Source organism: Doryrhamphus excisus, linkage group LG2, assembly GCF_037039965.1.
Source record: "Doryrhamphus excisus strain RoL-2023G ecotype Guam linkage group LG2, RoL_Dexc_Guam_v1.1, whole genome shotgun sequence".
In the NCBI taxonomy this organism is placed as follows: Eukaryota; Metazoa; Chordata; class Actinopteri; order Syngnathiformes; family Syngnathidae; genus Doryrhamphus; species Doryrhamphus excisus.
Window position 1 is genome coordinate 25,618,393 of NC_136358.1, and position 19,814 is coordinate 25,638,206.

The 19,814-nt window shown below is 40.6% G+C and overlaps 1 protein-coding gene and 1 long non-coding RNA gene across 3 annotated transcripts; both read left to right on the plus strand.

Moving 5' to 3' along the window:
• The first annotated feature begins 6,157 nt into the window (after nucleotides 1-6,157).
• LOC144898145 (uncharacterized) lies at nucleotides 6,158-7,890 on the plus strand. Its single transcript, XR_013627047.1, has 2 exons — nucleotides 6,158-6,362; nucleotides 7,559-7,890. It is a non-coding gene; the product is annotated as an uncharacterized LOC144898145 (long non-coding RNA).
• A 531-nt stretch (nucleotides 7,891-8,421) lies between these two features.
• Nucleotides 8,422-19,793, plus strand: sap30bp (SAP30 binding protein). 2 transcript variants are annotated; one of them, XM_058062108.2, is made up of 10 exons: nucleotides 8,422-8,590; nucleotides 9,579-9,727; nucleotides 10,758-10,808; nucleotides 12,667-12,706; nucleotides 15,613-15,701; nucleotides 17,522-17,613; nucleotides 17,745-17,857; nucleotides 18,046-18,104; nucleotides 18,459-18,549; nucleotides 19,241-19,793. In XM_058062108.2, exons 1-10 carry the CDS (start codon nucleotides 8,497-8,499, stop codon nucleotides 19,420-19,422), a joined length of 960 nt encoding a protein of 319 aa, XP_057918091.2. In that variant the 5' UTR covers nucleotides 8,422-8,496; the 3' UTR covers nucleotides 19,423-19,793. The 2 variants fall into 2 exon arrangements, with proteins under 2 accessions (XP_057918091.2, XP_057918092.2); XM_058062109.2 differs by lacking the exon at nucleotides 10,758-10,808.
• Nucleotides 19,794-19,814: the final 21 nt, after the last annotated feature.

Sequence of the window (19,814 nt, forward strand, 5' to 3'; positions counted from 1 at the left end):
ATTTTTCCCAAGCAATTGTATGATTCATTCAAGCCAGAACCGCCACTGCTTGTGTGTTATTAAAGGGACTAATTGCTTTATTTTGTCGTTAAATTGCCCTAAATTATTGTATATAATCATTATTTTGTTTTCTTAAAGTCTTTGTCCTGTGTTTCATCCTAAATTAAAGGCAATAACTCGAAACATGTATCGCTAGTATTTACCTGGTATCGAACCGATTCCACACTTTTCAGTATCGCCCACCGCTAGTTACAAGAGCGGCGCTTCCGGTCTTCCTCCTGTTTTGCAACGATCGCGTTGCCTTCAGGTACTGTTCGTAAATCCCCAACACAGTGTAGGGCAGGCTCAGCCACACGTGCAACATGATAAATGTAACATCGGTACATGGTGATTAAACAAAGAGTCTATCACACTAATTTTGTGAAATATGAAAATAAAATATTTTTCACATTTTACACAAGCTCAATTCTAAAATCCCCTCTGTAGCAAACAATTTGCATAAATCAATGTAACTTATTATTCAAACATGTTTTTATGTCACTCTGAATCACTGAAACCTCCAATAGAATACATTTTCATACTTTAAGCATATTAAATAAGGAATTTGTATATTTACAAGGAATGTTGCTATTCCAAAATGTTGTATTATTTTGTATTGTGTTGCCTTTTTCCACCTCACTCATTATACTTTCTCATGATGTTACAGTAACTTAGTACATTCAAGTACTGTTTGTAATCAACAGATTCACATGCACCAATTAATATATGGTTATAGCTTATACATGCATGTAAACAATCATTCTATCAACATTAGTGCAGTTGTCAAAGTCGGTTTGTGGTGCCAAAGCAAAGTAGAGCTAAATGCAGGGAAGCAGGGAGAAGCATGCATAGTAAACCCCAAAAAGGTTTAACACCAAAAACACCGGACAAGCCAATATACTAAAGATACACGCAGATGCATGTGCAAACCATAATGAGCTAAATGGGAAATTTGCTGTACTAAATGTCTGCCCCGGAATACATTCTGTTGACTGGAAAAAAGGCAATGGAAAAAATGCAACATGAAAACTCTCTAAAGCTGGAGTGTCTATTTGGAATGCGCACTAAAACATGATTTGCTATTGCTGGCAGATAACAATTTGGGCAGCTCTGTCTGAAACTGGATTTACAGCCCAATGGGGGACAAAATACCTATACTGGAGGTTCTGATTTAGTGTTTAGTATCGTTTTGACCACCAGAGAGCATCCATAGGTTAAGAAAAGGAACTGAAATTGCATATTTATGGCAGCATTTATGGAGCTCAAGGTCGACAGGTGTCTCGTGCATCTATAGTCCCAATGCCTTCTGCCTTCTGGTGAGGTGTTCCGAGCATGCCCAACCAGGAGGAGACCCAGGGGGGAAACCTCCAACATGCTGGCACAATCATGTCTCACAGTTGGCCTGTACCATTCTTGTCATTTTAGCATGAAGACTGATGCATATTTTTCAGAGCCTTGATATTAATGTGACTACTTTCATGTAGCATCACTATCATCATATTAGTATCAAGACACATGAAGACCCTTTTTTTTCCTGCTTATCCTTTTAGGATTGCGGGGGTATGCCGGAGCCTATCCCAGCTGACTTCGGTGAGAGGCCAATTGCATCCGTTCATTTTCTACTGATGCCGATGTCATAACCTTGATTCTAATATTGCATTAATGATGCTATACCAAAGTTAGTAATGCTGATGATGATTTAATCAGCTTGATACTAATATGACAATAATGATGATACTGCTATAGTACATCAGTCATCAGCCTGATGCTAATATGAGGATAATGATGCACACAGAATCATATTACGTAGAAAACTCATGAGCCGTACATTTTTGTCGCTGCAAGTTCGCCATCTTGTGTAGCACTATCTTGTTCGTTTGCGACTTTTGACTTTTTTACTGATGGTTTCTGAAATTCTGGACGCAATAAGGCATTAAAATGCCTACTGTGCGGCTGTAAACTACCTATATATGCCTATACACTGCTGTCAAATTGTGCTACACAAGATGTGCACTGAAGCACTGCACGGCGGCGACACCGCGCTCTGAGTGTTGTGTCCGGGTGTGAGCTTTCTACATCTTTCTAGGCTCTGAAGACATTTAAGGAAATGAGCGATAGCCATATGTTACCGTTACATTTCAACCACAAGGAGGCCTGACTGGCATCAGCCCTTACGGAACATATGCCAGGCCTCTTTTCCAGGGAGTCAATACAAAGGGAGCCATTGTTTTCATTTTGCGTTAAAACAGATTGGCAACAGAAGATCCAAATTAAACTATTGAGGGAAACGTCTCCAGATGAAACTGCAAAGAAACGCTGGAGTCAGCTGTTAAGACACCAGATGGATTTACACAAACATCACCCCCTGCTTGTTTTAAAAGTACCATCGTCTCCACGGCGACGGAAGACACAAAAAGAGACCCTGTTTCAGCTGGTCTCTGGCAACCAAGAGGGAGGAGGGAAAAAAGCGTTGAATGAGTGCTCAGATGTACAGACACTGAGGGGGCGTGTGAGCAGCAGTGAAAGAGTCATTTTGGGAAAACGTGTAGGAGGTAAAAAAAGGGGGAGAGGCCAGTGAGAAAGAGGGAGGAGAGAGGACGCACACACAAGTAGCGAGAAAAGGAGTCAAACGTGGACATTGCTCTTGGAGGAAAAAGTTCATGCAACTGTCCAGAAAGGCTGCTGAGCTTCTGAAAGAGTCAAGCATTCAGCTCCAGTCTCCAGCTAAATTGGAGCAAGCAGAGTTGATCAGCTGGAGTAAAAAACAAACAGGAGGAGCAAGAAGAGGGGGAAGGTGAAGTGCTGAAGCAGAGGTCTGCTAAATATAAGAAGGCCAAGTTTATGTGCAACGCAGTTTGGGAGGACTGGAAACTGTTTCCAGCTGTGGTAAGCATGTATTCCTATATATAACTTTTTTTTTATTAACAAACCAAAGTGCAGGTTACTCATATCCATAAGCATAGTTGGGTGATCTTAATGGCTGTGGCAGGTGGTTTATATTTGGACAACTTGCACAGACAAAATTCAAACATTAAAAAACACATCCATGAGCAAATGCATCAATTATTGTCAACTGGCATACAGTAGGGGGGGACATATCCACACAGTGCCCCTGGGTAAAATAATTTAGCTGTCAGAAAATTATTAAAGTAACAGACAAGTAATCTTCCTTATTGATTGATCACTCCCCATAGGAAAATGAAATGGTTTGGTCCACTACTACCTTCACTGTGCATCTCACCTGCAGCTCATCAGTAGCTGTGCAGAGCAGAGTGAAACAATGTTGTCAATGCCTAGTAAAATAAAGCTTGGCAGTCAAAAAAAAAAGGAAAGACAGAAAGGTGAGAGAAGAGTGTCACAATATGTGACCCGCTTGGTTGTAGCCTAGCCAGTCTGTGTATCATGGAAATGAATCTGTTAGCTTAATGTTCACAATAAAATGTGAAAAGTGTTAGCATGTCGTGCTAACCTACATCTCACTCATTTTTAACCAACATTTAATATTTTTGTTGTTCATATTATCTAACAAGGAAAATTATTAGTTTAGTTAGTTTTGATTTTCATGGTAAGATTTACAAAAATGTAAACTTACACCGAAATATTTAGCAATACTGTATGTAAAAATGAATAATTAAATGACACACAGAAATTAAGCTCCTGCGTCGTACGTTGCCTGGTTTACGTCGAACACTTCATGAAATACCCGGATGTTGAACTTCGTCAATTTTGACGTGCTCTTTTATCATATCGTGTTTTTTTTAATAATTTTTCTAACGTAGCTAGGCAACACAGTCAACTATCATATTAATCATCCGTACAAACATTGTTGACTATTTGCCTAGTCCTAACGCTAGCTTCCTTGCCCTAAACAAAGTTAAGGAGGGCGGTGCGATAAACTGAGACGGACGTCATATTTGATTGACATCTCTGTAAGCCAATGGCCATACGCTTTGAATGCACGACGCAAAGACGTTTTGATGGGTCGTGTTTACAGAGTCTACGTCTTTAAAAAAGCATTTTAACATTCGGTATAATTGCATTGACTAGTAATTTCTGTCACTGACTGATCATGGACATGTTAATTAAACAACATGGATTAAAAAAAATGTCCATAGTATGAGTTGTGTTAACAAAAACTCATAAAGTAGTCACGTGGTGGATGTTCAGCATTCTATATGCATTTTGATTTTGGTTCAACTACTTAAAACCATACTGTATAGGAGATAATCATTTAATACTATGTTTATTGTGGTTATTTGCAGTGATCTAGAATGCACTGTATCATATGGAAAGGTGTTTTTTTTTTAAATGTTTTGGGTACCTTATTTAGCTGCATTTAAACCTTGTACAGCCAGACCAGTCTCAATCTGTGGTGTTCACACACAAGCACACAGCTGCCTAAGCCATGATGACCGGCATCACTCTTGAAATACCATGCTAGAAATAGTATGCCCAGTTTATCTTTACACCAAGCACTCAGCTGCAGGTTCTCCCTGTAGACTCTACATACGTGATATGACCACACAGAAAGTAGCATTTGAAGACTAAGATGCTTTCCAGGCTTCAAGGAGTAATTGTAGGGATGGAGAGTAAAATTGCAGAGTAGTCAAGGGTGGAGTTGCACTTTGAAATACCCTTTTGCATTCAGAAGCAGTAATCTGTGTCTTATGTTTAGCTTTTGCAGATTTGAATGAGTGCTATCTCACTGCTGAAAAAAGGAGGTACAAAGCCAACTCTGAGCGTATCCTGTGTGCATCTGAGGATCACCATGGATATAAATGAAGAAATGCAAGAGATTCTCAAAAAGGTTTGGACCAAACTGAAAGAGCTGCCACAAGCCGATCCGTTGGAACTGGGGGCCTTCGTTGTGATCATCTTTTTCATTTGTGAGTCCAATCCATTTTCTATTTCATCTGCATGACCTTAAGCGTGACCTTTCATTTCAGGTACATTTCTCGCCATGGTCGTGCTTACCTGTGTTCACTGCTGCTACTGTGGAAAGCCAAAATACCAGCCCTCCAGAGTGAGACCTCTATGGAGCGCCTGACAGCATTCACAGAATGGAGGATTCAGCTCTATCACCATGAACACATTTTGGAAGCCCACCTTGTCAGTTGTTTGGATATACATCAGGGGAAAGACAAAGACACATTGCTAACCATTCTAGTATTTGGATCAAAAAGTGGAATAACATGCGGATATAGTCCTTGGAGTACAAATGGATCAGTGGCGTACTCGGACCAAAACAAAGAAACAATGTGTGACTCAACTCATTGGTGATAAGTAAGGAAGTACTTGAAACATTCCAACCTTCTTATTCATGATATTCACCAAGAGAGCATAATATGAAAACATGTTATACTTTCATACTGTATTGTTGTATTTTCAAGCAAAGTTTGGTTTGAAAACCAAAGGTACCATCTGCTGGTCATATGATGAGTCACCAAAAAACACATTAAAACAGGCTGTCTACAGACTTTATCTATTGAGGAGCCTGGAAAACTAAAGGATTTGGGTATGCTCAGGAGTTATATACTTACAGTATACAGCTAAAGTATTCATTTCTACTTTTTCTTGATACATATGTTTTTTTGCTTGTTTTTTTAATGTATTCAGTGGTCTTGTTATTACTATATATTGTCGTTGTTGTAAAAATTGGCACACATTGTAACACAGTAAATGTAACCGGTAAAGTTTAAATATTTTAGGTATACTCCTGAAGTATTACTGATTATCCGAGTGATGCAATGATGCACCAATAATACAGTATTATGCATTATCTGGTAATACATGTGTATAATGAATATAAGAGAATGCAAAAAATAAATGCATAATGTATTAATATTTTATAGGATCATGTCACTCTTTAATACTAAACTGTAATTTAAAAAAATCAAAAACAGCCTATAATATGTGCATGCATTATCATTCAGCTTTGGGTATTGGCGTACAGTCACAGCCTAAGCTATGTTTTAGTGGAAGTTCAAAGTAAAATTGTGTGTTCCAAAGATCCTAATTCTGTAAACCCCTGCACTGCTGTTGGCAGGTCTTGTTATGGCCTCCTTCCTTTACCCTCACCACTCAGTATTTTGGGTAAACATTAACAAGGCTTTGCTGTTTTAGCGTCTCCATGTTCAGATCGTCACCCGGAAAGCACATTAGAAACTGAATAGTCTTCATGTGCACGAAACGGGGACATTGAAATATTGTCAGGGCGACCAGTGGATGAAGAGGTGTCACTCTGTAAACTCTCTGTTGATGTACGCTATGTTCATACTCACTGAACTGGAGAGACGCGTTTAATGGGACATGGCTGTGGAGAGGTGAGTTTTGGACCGGGCTGTCCTATAGCAGCGTTTGATGACAATGGCTTTGTTTTTTTAGCTTCAACAGCTTAGAGTGCAGCGCTAGTGGATGTTTATTGCTTCTGCCAACAATTTATCATGACAATAATAGTTATTATATTCTCCATACACACTCCTGAACAAAATCTTGCAGTGGTGAATAGTACACACATTTTGAGTATCGCGTCCCTACTTTGTGGCACAGTCTGCCGCACACAATGTCGACTCATCCAAGAGGTCACGAAAGAGCCCACAACATCTGCAGGCCTCACTTGCCTCAGTTGAGGTCAGTGTTCTTGACTCCAACAAAAGAAAGACATTGGGCAAAAATGGCCCAAGACCAAAACCACTGCTGAACAAAAAACATTAAGGCTTGTCTCAATGTTGCCAGAAAACATGATTGAATCGATTAAAATATTTTGTAAAGTGTGAATCCCATTATATCTGTTTTTTGGTTGCTTTTTTGGCTTTTTCCTGATTACGGAGTCGCCACAGCGGATACTTTTGGTCCGCATTGTGATTTTTTTGGCTTGGCAGAATACCGGTGATGCTTAATAGTGGGGAATCGAACCCGAGGCGTACGCTTCAAAGGCCAGAAGGCTAACCACTACACCACAGCGAGCTCAAATCCCATTATATCTGGTGTATTTCAGAATAAAACATCATACCAACAGTAAAATATGGTGGTGGTAGTGTAATGGTCTAGGGCTGGGTTGCTGCTTCACGACCTAGAAGACTTGCTGGCCATGAACCATGAATTCTGCTGTCTGTCAAAAAATCCTGAAGGAGAATGTCCGGCCATCTGTTGGTGACCTCAAGCTGAAACCACCTTGGGTTCTGCAGCAGGACAATGGTCCAAAACACACCAGCGTTTCATGCTGGAAAAAGCCTCCAATGTGGCCGAATGGCAACAATTCTGCAAAGATTAGTAGGATGAAATTCCTCCACAGCGCTGTAAGAGACTCATTGCAAATTATCACAAACGCTTGATTGAAGTTGTTGCTGCTAAGGTGGCCCCAACCACTTATTAGCTTTAGGGGGTTTTCCACACTGCATTTTCTGTTCAGTTGTGTTGTCATTGACTAATATTTAAATGTGTTTGATGATCTGAAATATATCTCAACCATGTTTGCCAGTATCTTCTCCACTAAAGCTCTGTTGGTCCTCATGTGCAGGCTCCCAGGGCAGCAGCAAGCCTCAGACTCACCTGATGACTGGATAGAGTGGTTCCTGTTGCGTTTACACCAAGAGCCATGGGCGCTGGGCGGTTTTGTGGTCATGGTCGCGTTTGTGCTGGGAGCACTGTGTCTGGCTGTCTTGGCTCTGCTGTATGGATGCTGCCATTGCCCACCAGCACATGAAGAGGAGATTCGGAAGAAGAAAAAGCAGCAGAGGAAGCTGAGAAGTCGAGTGATCTAGGCATTGCATTTTGGGGGCATGTAGTGTAATTTCAAGTTTTCATTTTTTGTTGATTGGCATAAAAAAGACTAACACGCTGTATATGTGCAGAAGGTTGAACAATATTAAACATGTCAGTTGAAAAATTATGACATGCCGGGCAACATTGTCCCACTTTAATCCAGAAGTAGTCCAATAATGCGCAATAAAAATGTCACTATACTGCATCTTCATCTGTTGGAACTGGGACCCAGGCCTTGATTCGAGAGGACCATAAAGACAAAAAGTAAAAATAAATTTGACACCTTTATCCGGTTCTGCATCCGAATTGTATCATTTCTTTTGTGACTACAACTAAAATACTAAGTAACTTAATGTAATTTCTGTGGCTTCTTAGCAGAGTATAACTTAGAGCACAATAGTTCTGCAGTTAGTATATATATTCTGGTTTAGACTTACTCATCAATCCCAAAATACTGTATGTCAAAATATTTAGCTAAAGCTCAATGATGCAGTAAATCTCTCAGTATTTTTAGTTTAAGATTGTAACGTACTGCAAACTGGCTACCGTAAAGAAGTCACAAACTGTGTTCAAATGTAGGCGTCAGCGCCATGACGAAAACGTACTACATTTCCCAGTGTCCAATTGTGCTTATGTTGTCGGGCGCTAGTGACGTAATTTGTCTGCGCCCGGCGGGATAAAATTCACGAAGCAATGGCGAGTGGAAAAAAGAGTGCGCTACTTTCCTCTTTAGCAGATTATGGAGACGATTCGGATCCTTACTCAGACCCCGAACCAGAAGAGACAGGTGCGTAGAAAGCGATCTTGATTCAAAATAAAGAACTAGGACTACTTCCTGGTTTGAGACATGACGCTTGAGCTTCATGTGGTAGCTAAACTAGCTAGCTGCCGTTGCTAATCAAAAGATGAAGCGGTTTTTGTATTAAGATATTGCTGTCGGTTGGGGATGTTTATTCAAGTATAAATGGTCACTTTTCCAAATAATGCTCAATTTCCTAATGTTCATTTGGTTCCATGTCTCACGCATTATTTACTTATACATTCGATGCATTGTTAACGCTATTGTTTATCAATGAAATGAAATATATTAGTAGCTATGGCATAAGAAGCATTATTTTAAACACACTAGAGCCATCTAGGCATGACATAACACCCATATTGTCACATTTACATTCGTTTTACCCAATATAGCAGATACAGTCAGAAAAAACAAGCCATCCAAGACAGTTTAAATTGTAGGGGAGCAGAATCTATGGCGGACACTAAGTGTCGTCAGGGGTTTAGAGTTGAGTGTTGTAGTTGATGATTAGTATTGTGATAAAAGCCCGTTGTTCCAAGTCTGGTGCTTCGGTGGTGGTCTCACGGAACAATTAGTGACACCTCGTGACCAATGTAGGATACTACAGTCACAAGTTGGTCTTAATTGCTTATGCTGTATTTGAATTTTAGTTCAAATACGTACAATTAGCTTAAATATACTTGTTTCCTGATTTAATACTATGCGATAGTCGACTACAAAACAGCGATGACCTTACATTAGGAGCTAAATTCTGCCAAATTGATCGTTAGCAAACAAGTTAAGTGTGTTTCAAGATGGCCACTCAAAGCAAGAAGAGGCAGGATATAATGCGAGCAGTATCTTTGAATGTCACCGCCCTTTAGACAATACCTTTAATGGGGCATGACTCTGTTGCTACTTAGGTTGTCGTTGGCTTGTTCTAATAAATTGTGATTTTTGTCTGTTCCTATCCCTACATCATCATCATCACCATCAGAGGTGCCCGAAGAAGAAGAACAAGAAGAAGAAGGAGGAGGAGGAGGAGGCGGTGGATTGGTGTTCGGCTACGGTGAGGATGACCTGAATCGAACTGAGAGTGTCATTGACAAGGCATCTGAAAATGAAGACAGCCGAGAGAGTAATTCGGTGTGTATTTTATATATGTAGTCACAATCTCACCTGTCAGTTGTGTGTGTGTGTGTGTGTGTGTGTCTGTATGTACTGTATGTCGGAAAACTGTTAATTACAGTTTTTGTGGAGGAATTTCATTGTACAAATGATTAAAATTAAGCTTGAAAAAAATGAAGCCACAGCCATACAACATCTTGGAACCCTGTCCACATGGAAACGCTTTGTTTGAGCATGTGCAAGATGGCAATGTTTTGTTGCAATCATGCTGGGAGCACCAAGTGCAGCACAGACAAAGCTCTGTAGCCCACCATTGTTGTTATATGTGCAGAGCTCATCATGCAACGGTGATGTCATCGATTTCACAAAGTAGTCGTCTATATGACAATGAAAAGCCAGCATTATCCCATTATTCGACTCTGGAAGCCCATCAATCCATTTTCTATGCTGCCTATACTCAATGAGGGTCGCAGGTATGCTGGAGCCTATCCCAGTTAACTTCATACAGAGGGGTTTGAAGCGATAAGTTGGTACATTATCATGCCATCTATTCATGTCATATTAACAGACGCCTATTTAGTCTGTAGTTCTCCATGTTGTTGTTATTATTATAACTTGCGTTTCAAGGTGAATGTTTATTCTCCGGAGGGACTTCCAGACAAAGTGTTTATTATATTATTGAGTATTAGGCCAGCTGTTGCCTCAACAGTAACTAAATTGTACTCACTGTGGTCGCCTAATCTTGGTCATTAAAATCGGGGGACTTTACGAACCAATGTTTAACATGTCAAACTTGAGAACAGACAGTTTGTGGTTTGCGTGTGTGAAACTGTATGTCCATAAAACACTCTTTAGCTTCTAGTGGAAAATCAGGCATCTTTGTTGCTTTTGTTGTTGTTTTTTCCCCCCCAAACACAGCGTCACTTTTATGGTAGAAGCCTGAAGAGATGAACGGGCCATCCTGTCCAAATGGCTGCTCAGTTCCCCTACTAGTCTTTTTTTGCCTTTGGATTTATAGTGTTAACCCCCTGCATTTTTGTGTTTATAGGAAATGACGAATGACGAATCTGACGAGGGGAGGGACGCAGATGATGTTGAGGTATTTGAGCATCCACCTGCTGTGGGCTGGCCTTCATCTAACAAAAAAAGATCACACTTGATCAACGTTTAACCCAAAAGCAATGGGGGGTGGCACAAAGAAAATGCATGGTCACTAGATGGCGCTCTGAGCCTGCTCATGACCGATGTTCACTCCGGTAAATGATAAGCTATAGTGTTGTAACCCCTGGCACTCCCTGTGAGAGACTTTTTATCTTCACGTGTCTCCTTGTGTCACAAAGTGGACATACAACATTCAGCCTCAGAGGGAGGAGTGTGTGTGTGTCTGCACGTGTGTGTTATTGTTTATTGCAGCACCTGTTTGATGCAGGTGAAAGAAGTCAGTGAGTCATGCAGCAAACCAACACAAATCAAACAATTGATCAGCACACATATGCGTATTTTCTCATATCATGACCTGCTCAGCAGTGTGCACAGTAGCACACATCACCTGCTAAGGGCACATGGCATCTGTAAAGCTGAAGTTTGTAGTGGCACGCAAAGATCGATCTGATCGGACTAGATAAAAACAGGAATAGCTACATGTTGGCCTTGTCTTGTAATTATAAATAATAAGTTGAGGAAAGAAACATCCTCTGCAACTATACGAGGAAAGATCGTTGCCGTGTTTTGATGACATTTCAGTAACCGTGTGCCATGATTTCTCAATAGTGCATGTATCAACATGTTATCCAGCTTTCTTTGGAAGAGAAGCCATAATATCAATCACCCATAAATACCTCATGTTTAGATTGCAGATGACTTTTCATTCATGAGTTGCGGTTGCTGTTGTGTTTCTATTAACTCTTTGTGAGAAGGTCAAGATCAGGACTCGGGATTCATGGTCATTGTCCGTTTGGCGAGAAGCGGCCCTGCAGTATATGGAGTATCATTACAAATTTGTCACGTGATGTGTATGTCTTTTTTTTTTTTTTACACACGTAATAATCAAACTGCATTTACATGGCTCATTTTCAAGAATGCAATACTATGGCTTAGTTGTGTTTTGATAAATTCTCTACTTGAGTAATTGAAAGTCTTGGTTGACGATGAAAAAACATTTATGCATGATTCTTTGTTTGAAAATAATGAAAATCTTTTGTTTTTGTTCTCGTTGCGTTTAATTGTGGTTAGCACATTCAATCAAAGTTAATATATACAGTATACTAAAATGTTAGCTCTAATTTTTCCTGAACGCTGTTTGAACTGTTTATGAGCAGAATCCAATGAGCTGCTCTTGGAAATGAATAAAGTATTTATCTACCTCTAGCTTGCTGCAACCTGTGAAAGAAGACCAAATAGGCGAAACCAGAGATTAGCATGAGTGACATAAAATTGTATGATATTGTCTCTCTCTGTGTGTGTGTGTGTGCCAGGTAGTTGATTGGTTCGAATCTCTGCCTGCGGGTTTGCTGTGTGCATGTTTCTATTTGACACGCTCCTGTTGAGCTGCGTGCTTTGGCCAGCGTCAGGGCAATGCTTTCACCTACCCGCGCTGTTGCTAGGTGACATCGTGATGCCCATGAATAACAGCACTGTTCCTTTGTGTCCAACCTGTGTTATGTAGTCAATGCTGGCACAATATGTGGCATACTTCAGAGGCTGTGCAAGACCCTGCCCTTTGCCAAACTGAAGTTATCACTCAAAGTGCTTACGTTTCCTTCTTCTGGTGTACTGGTATTTAAACATCTATCCTGTGTGTATGCGTGCGTGCGTGGGTTTGTGTCCTGTTAGTTGTGTCTTGCTGTTTTAACTTCCCCCTGGTGCTGTTAATTCTTCCTTCTCCTATTGTAGGTTTTCCTGTCCAGAGGAGAACTAATGAAATGAAACATTTGTCTACTTTTTGTGTCTCTATATAGGTCTCAGAAGTAGAAACAAAGGACCCAAATGAGCTTGTCGGTAAGTGTAAACACACATGCACTTTACTGTTCAATGTTGGTTCTGACTACAATAAATCACAATAATGCATATGTAGCTATCAAATACACACTTTTCAAAACACCACCTCTTTTATTTGGTAAAACTAAGGAAGATGAAACATATGCTTTTGTATTTAGGATTGGACATTATTACCATCGTACCTTTATTTGACTTGTGAAGGTTTTTTTCCCCAAAACTTAAGATCACTAAGAAACAGATTAACTGACAAGCAGAATTTGTTTTTTTAAGGCTTTTTGTGATGCTTTCATAGAAGGGTAGTGGTGTGACAATGACCATAGAACCACAAGTGGCAAAAGTGTGACATTCACTACATTATTGCAAAGCAAGAATAAGCCAAATGAGAAACTGCTGCTTTTATTCTAAAAAGCATTGAGTTGGCTCGCCTCACGGAGCCAACAATGTGTGGAGGCTTTATTTGGACACCCGACTGGTTTGCTAGTCTGTTTGGCCGTACCATAACAGAGACACATCATTTGAAAACCGAGGTTCCACTGTATTAACATCCACCTTTGCCTTTTAAAGATAAAATAAATTGGTTGTGTATTGAATAGCAGAATATTAGAAAGAACAACCCATAATCGTTTCAGTGACATTTGGCTGCAGTCAAAGTGTGAAAGACTAACTGGACCCACACGAGTTATAAAGGGCTCTTTGTCTGCCGTTTGGTTGAAAGATGGGTCTTGAAGGTCTAACACAGGAGCTGGCAGTGCTGCGAGAGTTAATCACAGACTCGTGCAGGTGTGTGTATGAGATACCAGACAGGAAATGAGTGATACAAGGAGTGGTGTTTTATGCACCCCACATTGAGCACAGGGCATGTCGACTCAGCTATTTGTTTACTCTGGCCTGTTGCGAGAGGCTGCCATTTACTGCCAGCCAAAAGACTCAGGAGCTGACGAATGCAATCCTAAAATGACTAATGGCATTAAAGTCAATGACCCTTCCACTTAACTGGCAACAGTATCAGTAGAATCGTTGATGAGAGGGAAATGCAGCAATTTTTAGTCCTCAGGACATCCCCCCCATCGCCCATCGGTGTTGTGTGGGGGATTGAGCGTGACTCATAACTGGACACTTGACATTCCGGCAGCAGTGCTTGGCTGCTCTGTTGTCTGACAGTAAATGTCACTGTGTGCCTCCTGTCAGTGGCCTGAAGACAGTTCTTTGTCCGCTCAGTAAAGGGACACGCATTGTGCCGCTGTCCAAAGAGACCCGCAGGGCACAGATTTTGACCGTCTGTTTCCAGCAGAACAGATGATTACTATCTGCTTTTTGAAGGCTTGTTAATACCGCTCCGTGTACTTCCTGATTGTGCAGCTTCTATAAGATATTTATTCACACAATTGTTTTTCTTACAAAGGTCAGCGCTCACTTACATGAGTTTGATTTGTTAGTCTGTCTAACAGTGGACGGGATTATCCGCCCTGCACAGTGCTTAAACCCAGTTGCAGCTACAACGTGAAATTGCCCGTGACAGTGTGTGCAGTTCTCACACAGTGTTTCCCTCTGGACAAGACACAAGACATAAAATTCAGTAATCACCATTACTTGATTCTAGACCTGCCGTGATATATATATATATTTATATATATATACACACTAGATATATTAGAATTTACTAATCACCAAAAGGTGGCATCTGTAATTGTGAGAGAAAGGCATCAATCGGCAGCTGGCTATGTGGAGATGTTGCAGGGACCTCAAACACCAGCCACGTTTCCACATTGACACCACCCCCCAGTGTCTGCTGGAACATGTGCTGATGTTGGAGCGGCGATGGTCCACCGACAAGGGGAGTTGCTGCTCCTCCTCTTGAACTTTCAAGACAAGCAGGGAGTGTGGGGGGTGTGTGGGGGGGGGTACCTTGGTGGCAGGTCTGTACACATACATGTCAGACTATATCACGCATGAGCAGCAGACCAAGATAAACCGCATGGGGGCTGCTTGAAAGCATTCATCAGTATGCACAGTCATGCCTCTTTGTACACAGAAGCACAAAGTTAAACTTTGGCACAATTTAACCCAAAACTAATGTATTAGTCTTGGATCATATTCGTTTGAGTGATCTGGCAATAAGTCGGTATATTAGAGGTTATTTCATTCCCTGGGCTGTATAACATGGTTAGTGGAAAACATATCTGAGTCCACTGTATCTGGTCCACTGGAGCAAAGACGAATCAAAAATCTCACCGCATTACTCATTGTAGTAAGATTGATGGTGGACATTCCCAATGCCTTAAAAAAAACATGTTTTGCTCGCTTAGCTTAAAGTCTTACAGTTTGTTACTTGAGTAAATGTCCAGTCAAGTTTTTACTTGTCTGAAATATGCACAGTTGAAAAGCTTCTGCCTTGCATGCATGCATCTTCACTCATCTGCGACATACAGGAGTGTGACGGACACCTGAATGACTATGAAAGCTGCGTGTCTGGTTTGGGTAAGGATAGTGTGACACAGAGGAATGTCTAGCCTCAAGTTAGAAAAGATACAAAACAAACGATGGTTCCAAAGGGACTGATGGAGGGGGGGGGGGGGGGGGGGAGCCTCCCTTGTCCTTACAAGCTCGTAACAGCCACCACTCCCTGACATGGCTTGGAACATGCCTTTTAACTCCACCATATCTCATAAAAGGCCAACAAACAAAAACAATGCTTGGCGATATTAAACCATTCTACTGTTTGTTTATTTTTAATCTTTAAATTCCTTCTTGTTTTGTAAATAACACCCTTGAACCAAACGTGCCTCTTGTTTTCCCTGCATCTGTATTACTGTTCTTTCTTGGTTCATCCAACCGTAGCATGCAAAGACTTGCGTGGAAGTGGAGGATTTATACAGATTATAATTACGTTTCTTTCTCCTCGACAGCTCTCTTCTCAGAGAAGGTGAGAAACATGTCACCTGATGAAATCAGAATTCCACCTGAGCCCCCGGGACGCTGCTCCAGCCAATTACAGGTAGCTACGCCTCCATTATTATTTGATTACCGAAGCACATTAGCGCTCATTGCAGTCATCTTTGTTTGAACATAAACATGCTTCACTTTACTTGTTTTTTTCATTATGTGATTTTATAATGCAATCTAGGCACAGTTATGTGTATCTCCAGCCAGACCTGAGGAGATGCTCTTACTGATGATGTTGGTCTTGCGTAATTCTGAGATCATTCTCCTCATTGCATGAATAGTTTTATTTGCACATCGCACCGGTCGACATGCTGACTACTTGCCTCTGACTGCCTATGTAGTGGCTCATACTTGCCTCTTGGGCAATGCAGAGTTAGCAGTCCTGTGACCAAACTTTTTAGTTTTTTCTTTTTTTCCCTATTTTAAAAAATATTTTAACATAGTAACTACAAATCAATAGTAATGAACTTGTCCAAGGGCCAGAATTCTTCTCAGCACAACAGTGTGAGGGCCAAATGCTGTCCTAAAATAAAATGACAATTCCATCCAAACTAATATTTGACTTAATATTATTACATTTATGGCCGTCCTGAATTCAGTTGTTTTATTCTGAGGGCTTGATGGAAAGCTCTGGCTCTTACCTGATGTACTTGAGTTTGGTCTGATCACACCCAGGCATTGACATGCCAAAGGGTGGACTTTGGAAGAAGGAATAGAGGTGAACCATGCAAGTATGCTAATTTCACCAGCAGCTTAGACAGCTAATTCCAAAATAGAATTCTCTATGAAGGTAAAAGATGTATTTAAATATGCGAATGAACATGAAAGAGCATTCTTCAGCCTTGATTTATAGCTTGACATCTCTGTTACTGTCACACTGTGATGAATCATAATTACAGCATTGACTTGATGAGGGTTTTTGTACAACACAAATATTCCATGTATTTTTCCCTAAAATACAAATGAAAATGTTGGGATGTTGAAGTGGGCCTTAGACTGGAGGTTTGCGTTAAACAAATTTGCTTCCTTTCAAATAGGAGTTGAAAAAGAACATCTGTGTTGGTGTAGTCATCTCTCGAGTCAAGTCAATAACTGTGCAGTTTCACTCGCCTCAGGGTGGAATTCTGGTGTCTACATAAATTCTTAGACTGCAATAAGATTTGTTCTGTAAGGCGCTGAGGCAGGTCGGGGCACAAGGAAGATTTAGTAAGTGAACAGCTCCACATTATTCCCGCAGGCCCTCCACTCCCACACCTATCCAGTCAACTAATGATTCACTTTCACCAGTATTGCCTGGGTATCTGTGGCCTTGGGACACGCATAAGAAATGCTTCAGTGTTACTAAAACGTTCCCTTTCTCTCGCTCTCAACACTTCCACGGTATATTTTGTAATCTGGTCCAGACCGTAGCATGAAAGCAGTTCTGAGAATCTTGGACTCAGCTGAACATCAGCTGTGCCTTGTATGAGAGAGGAAAAAAATATAAAGATTGTCTACTGGAATTGCACCTTTTTATCCTACGAGTTACCTCAACCTTCTTGAGATATGTGACATTTAATAACCCGTAGACATTGTTTTGACTGAAAGTTCTCATGCTTTCATCTGTGACCACAATATTTCTTGGCTGCTTGACAGATACGGTAATTTCATCAATATGGTTTTCTTGCAGTCAAAATGACTGGAGAATCCATGCCTTTTTTTCCCCCTCATTTATCCACAAAGTGTCTCCTTTCAGATACTACCTCACTGCTGTTTAGCTGAAACATTTGTCAGTTTAATCAGAAACTTAAAAAAATCAAAAGTCTTAACAGCCCTGCCCACATGTTTACTTCTTTGGATTACCATCCTGTCTTGATGTCTCTGTCACAACAGGAGAAGATCCATAAGTTGTACGAAAGGAAGCTCCATGGAGATTTTGACACCAACAGTCACATCCAGAAGAAGAAAGAATTTAGAAACCCAAGGTAGGCCACTTGGCAAACACAAAGTAACGGTTTTGCCCAGAAAAAAAGTCTGTTCTGCATGTGTATTAAGGCATAAGACGTAGAAAAGTTATTATTGACTTCCGATGTCTTCTTTTTTTTTTTCCCACAAGTATTTACGAGAAGCTCATTCAGTTCTGCAGTATAGACGAATTGGGAACCAACTATCCAAATGATATGTTTGATCCACACGGCTGGTCAGAAGACTCCTACTATGAAGCACTTGGTAAGGTTTATTCTCCCTCAGCATTGTGTTGTGATTACAGCCGTGATTTTCAGTCACGGATTGTGTGCACACGATGCACAAACTAGTCTTTAGACTTTTTCAGCCGTGTCATCTAAATGACACTCATTGCCGCAGCAAGAGGCGTGCAAGTGTAAACACTGCTTAATGCATAGTTCTCGTTCTTGCAGCCAAAGCCCAGAAAGTGGAGATGGACAAGCTGGAAAAAGCCAAAAAGGAGCGGACAAAGGTGAGTCTTAAATGTGAAAAACTGACACTCTATTATGCATATGAAACATGCTAATAAATGATTGCATTTTATAGAAAATATGTACAAAGAGAGCAATCATTGACACATAGTGCTGTCATCAGTAGCCACATCATTCCGGCAGCTGCATATTAGTCAGAAAGGAGACTAGAAAGAACATGTAGTTCCTTGCATGCGGCACTCTGACTTTGTTTGAAATGTACTCAGTGGTATGCTGGTTGACATGGGAATGGAATGAATAACTTCATTTTATAGTCTCATCTGGAAGCTAACCAATACCTATGATCACCATGTCAATCGAATTCAAACGTAGTTGTACTGTGTGTTTTTGTACAGATTGAGTTTGTCACGGGTACGAAGAAAGGCACCAACTCATCCAACACGGCAGCTTCCACCACAAATAGCAGCACCACCACGACAGCCACAGGTAAACTTGCACACTTAAGAGGTCTGACTCATTTCGACCGTGCCCTTTTTTCTAGTCCAAGTGCTGACGACTCATATCGGACAAAAGGCACTCAAAGAATACTGTGAAATTTCAAAAAAAGAAAAACATGAATTTAAACAAAAATATGCATTTCAGTTCTGAAATTAGAGGATATTAAATTTTTTTAAATAAAAAAAAGATTAATCGTATACCAAAATAGTTGTAGATTAATTGCATAATCAATCATTGATAGATTTTTGCCACTCTACATGCATTTGCAAGTTATGACTGACTTGGGTGTGTGCGGGATGGCTTTTCTATGAAGAAAACCTCCTATATTTTGCAAGAAACAGCAGGAATGGACAGAATGCAGGGCTAATGCTGAATTGTGAATCGGCGGGAATCCACTGTACTTGATCTTATTGAGTTACTTTTCCTCATAATTGATCATGTCAAACATCATCCTTAAAAATTGGGCAGGTAGAATTTTTTTTAATGGATCATTTAATAGTGAATTGAATTATTGTCTGTGGACTCTAATCAATATTTGGCATCGTCCTTGAAATAATAAATTTCCTTGTTTAAAAACATAAACGATAATCTGTCAAACTGTAACTAGTGAGTTTTCCACCAACAAAACAATGAGGGGGGGGAAGACACTCAACTGAAATGTGTCAACCTTGATTGGCAGACACCCAGAAGAGGAAGAGCAAGTGGGACTCTGCCATCCCTGTGACCCTGGCCCAGCCCACTCTCATCACCACCACGTCGGCCACCCTGCCGGCCGTTGTCTCCGTGACAACCACTGCCAGCGGCACCAAGACCACCGTCATTTCTGCAGTGGGCACCATAGTAAAGAAAGCCAAACAGTGAGGATGGGATGCGGCCCAAACTGTCCTACGCTCATCACACATGTCATCGCATAGCACAAGACAGCTCAAATGCCCACAGTACACAAGGACTATTTAATAGACTTGACTTCCTTCTATCTCTGGGACTGTAAACCGCATTTCATCGTCAGGATGAAGTGCTTGTCTGTGTGACATCCTTTGGTTTCAGCATGCCATAAAAGTTTCATGGAAAAAGATATGGAAATGAGAAATGCATGTCTTCTGTCCACAGTGCTGATGCAGAGGTGACAGTCTTTTCTCCTCCTTATTGACTCATTTTGAGGTAAAACATTTTTACATTTGTATATATAATAATGCTGATAAGGTGAATAAATTTGTCTGATATTGCCTTTTCGATGGAATCCCTGTTGTCAT

Excerpts from the sequence above, each read along its gene's own strand:
- sap30bp (XM_058062108.2), top strand. The coding sequence starts at position 8,497 with ATGGCGAGTGGAAAAAAGAGTGCGCTACTTTCCTCTTTAGCAGATTAT. Across the intron at positions 10,809-12,666 it reads GGGACGCAGATGATGTTGAG|GTCTCAGAAGTAGAAACAAA; the intron begins GTATTTGAGCAT and ends GTCTCTATATAG. Across the intron at positions 18,550-19,240 it reads CACCACCACGACAGCCACAG|ACACCCAGAAGAGGAAGAGC; the intron begins GTAAACTTGCAC and ends CTTGATTGGCAG.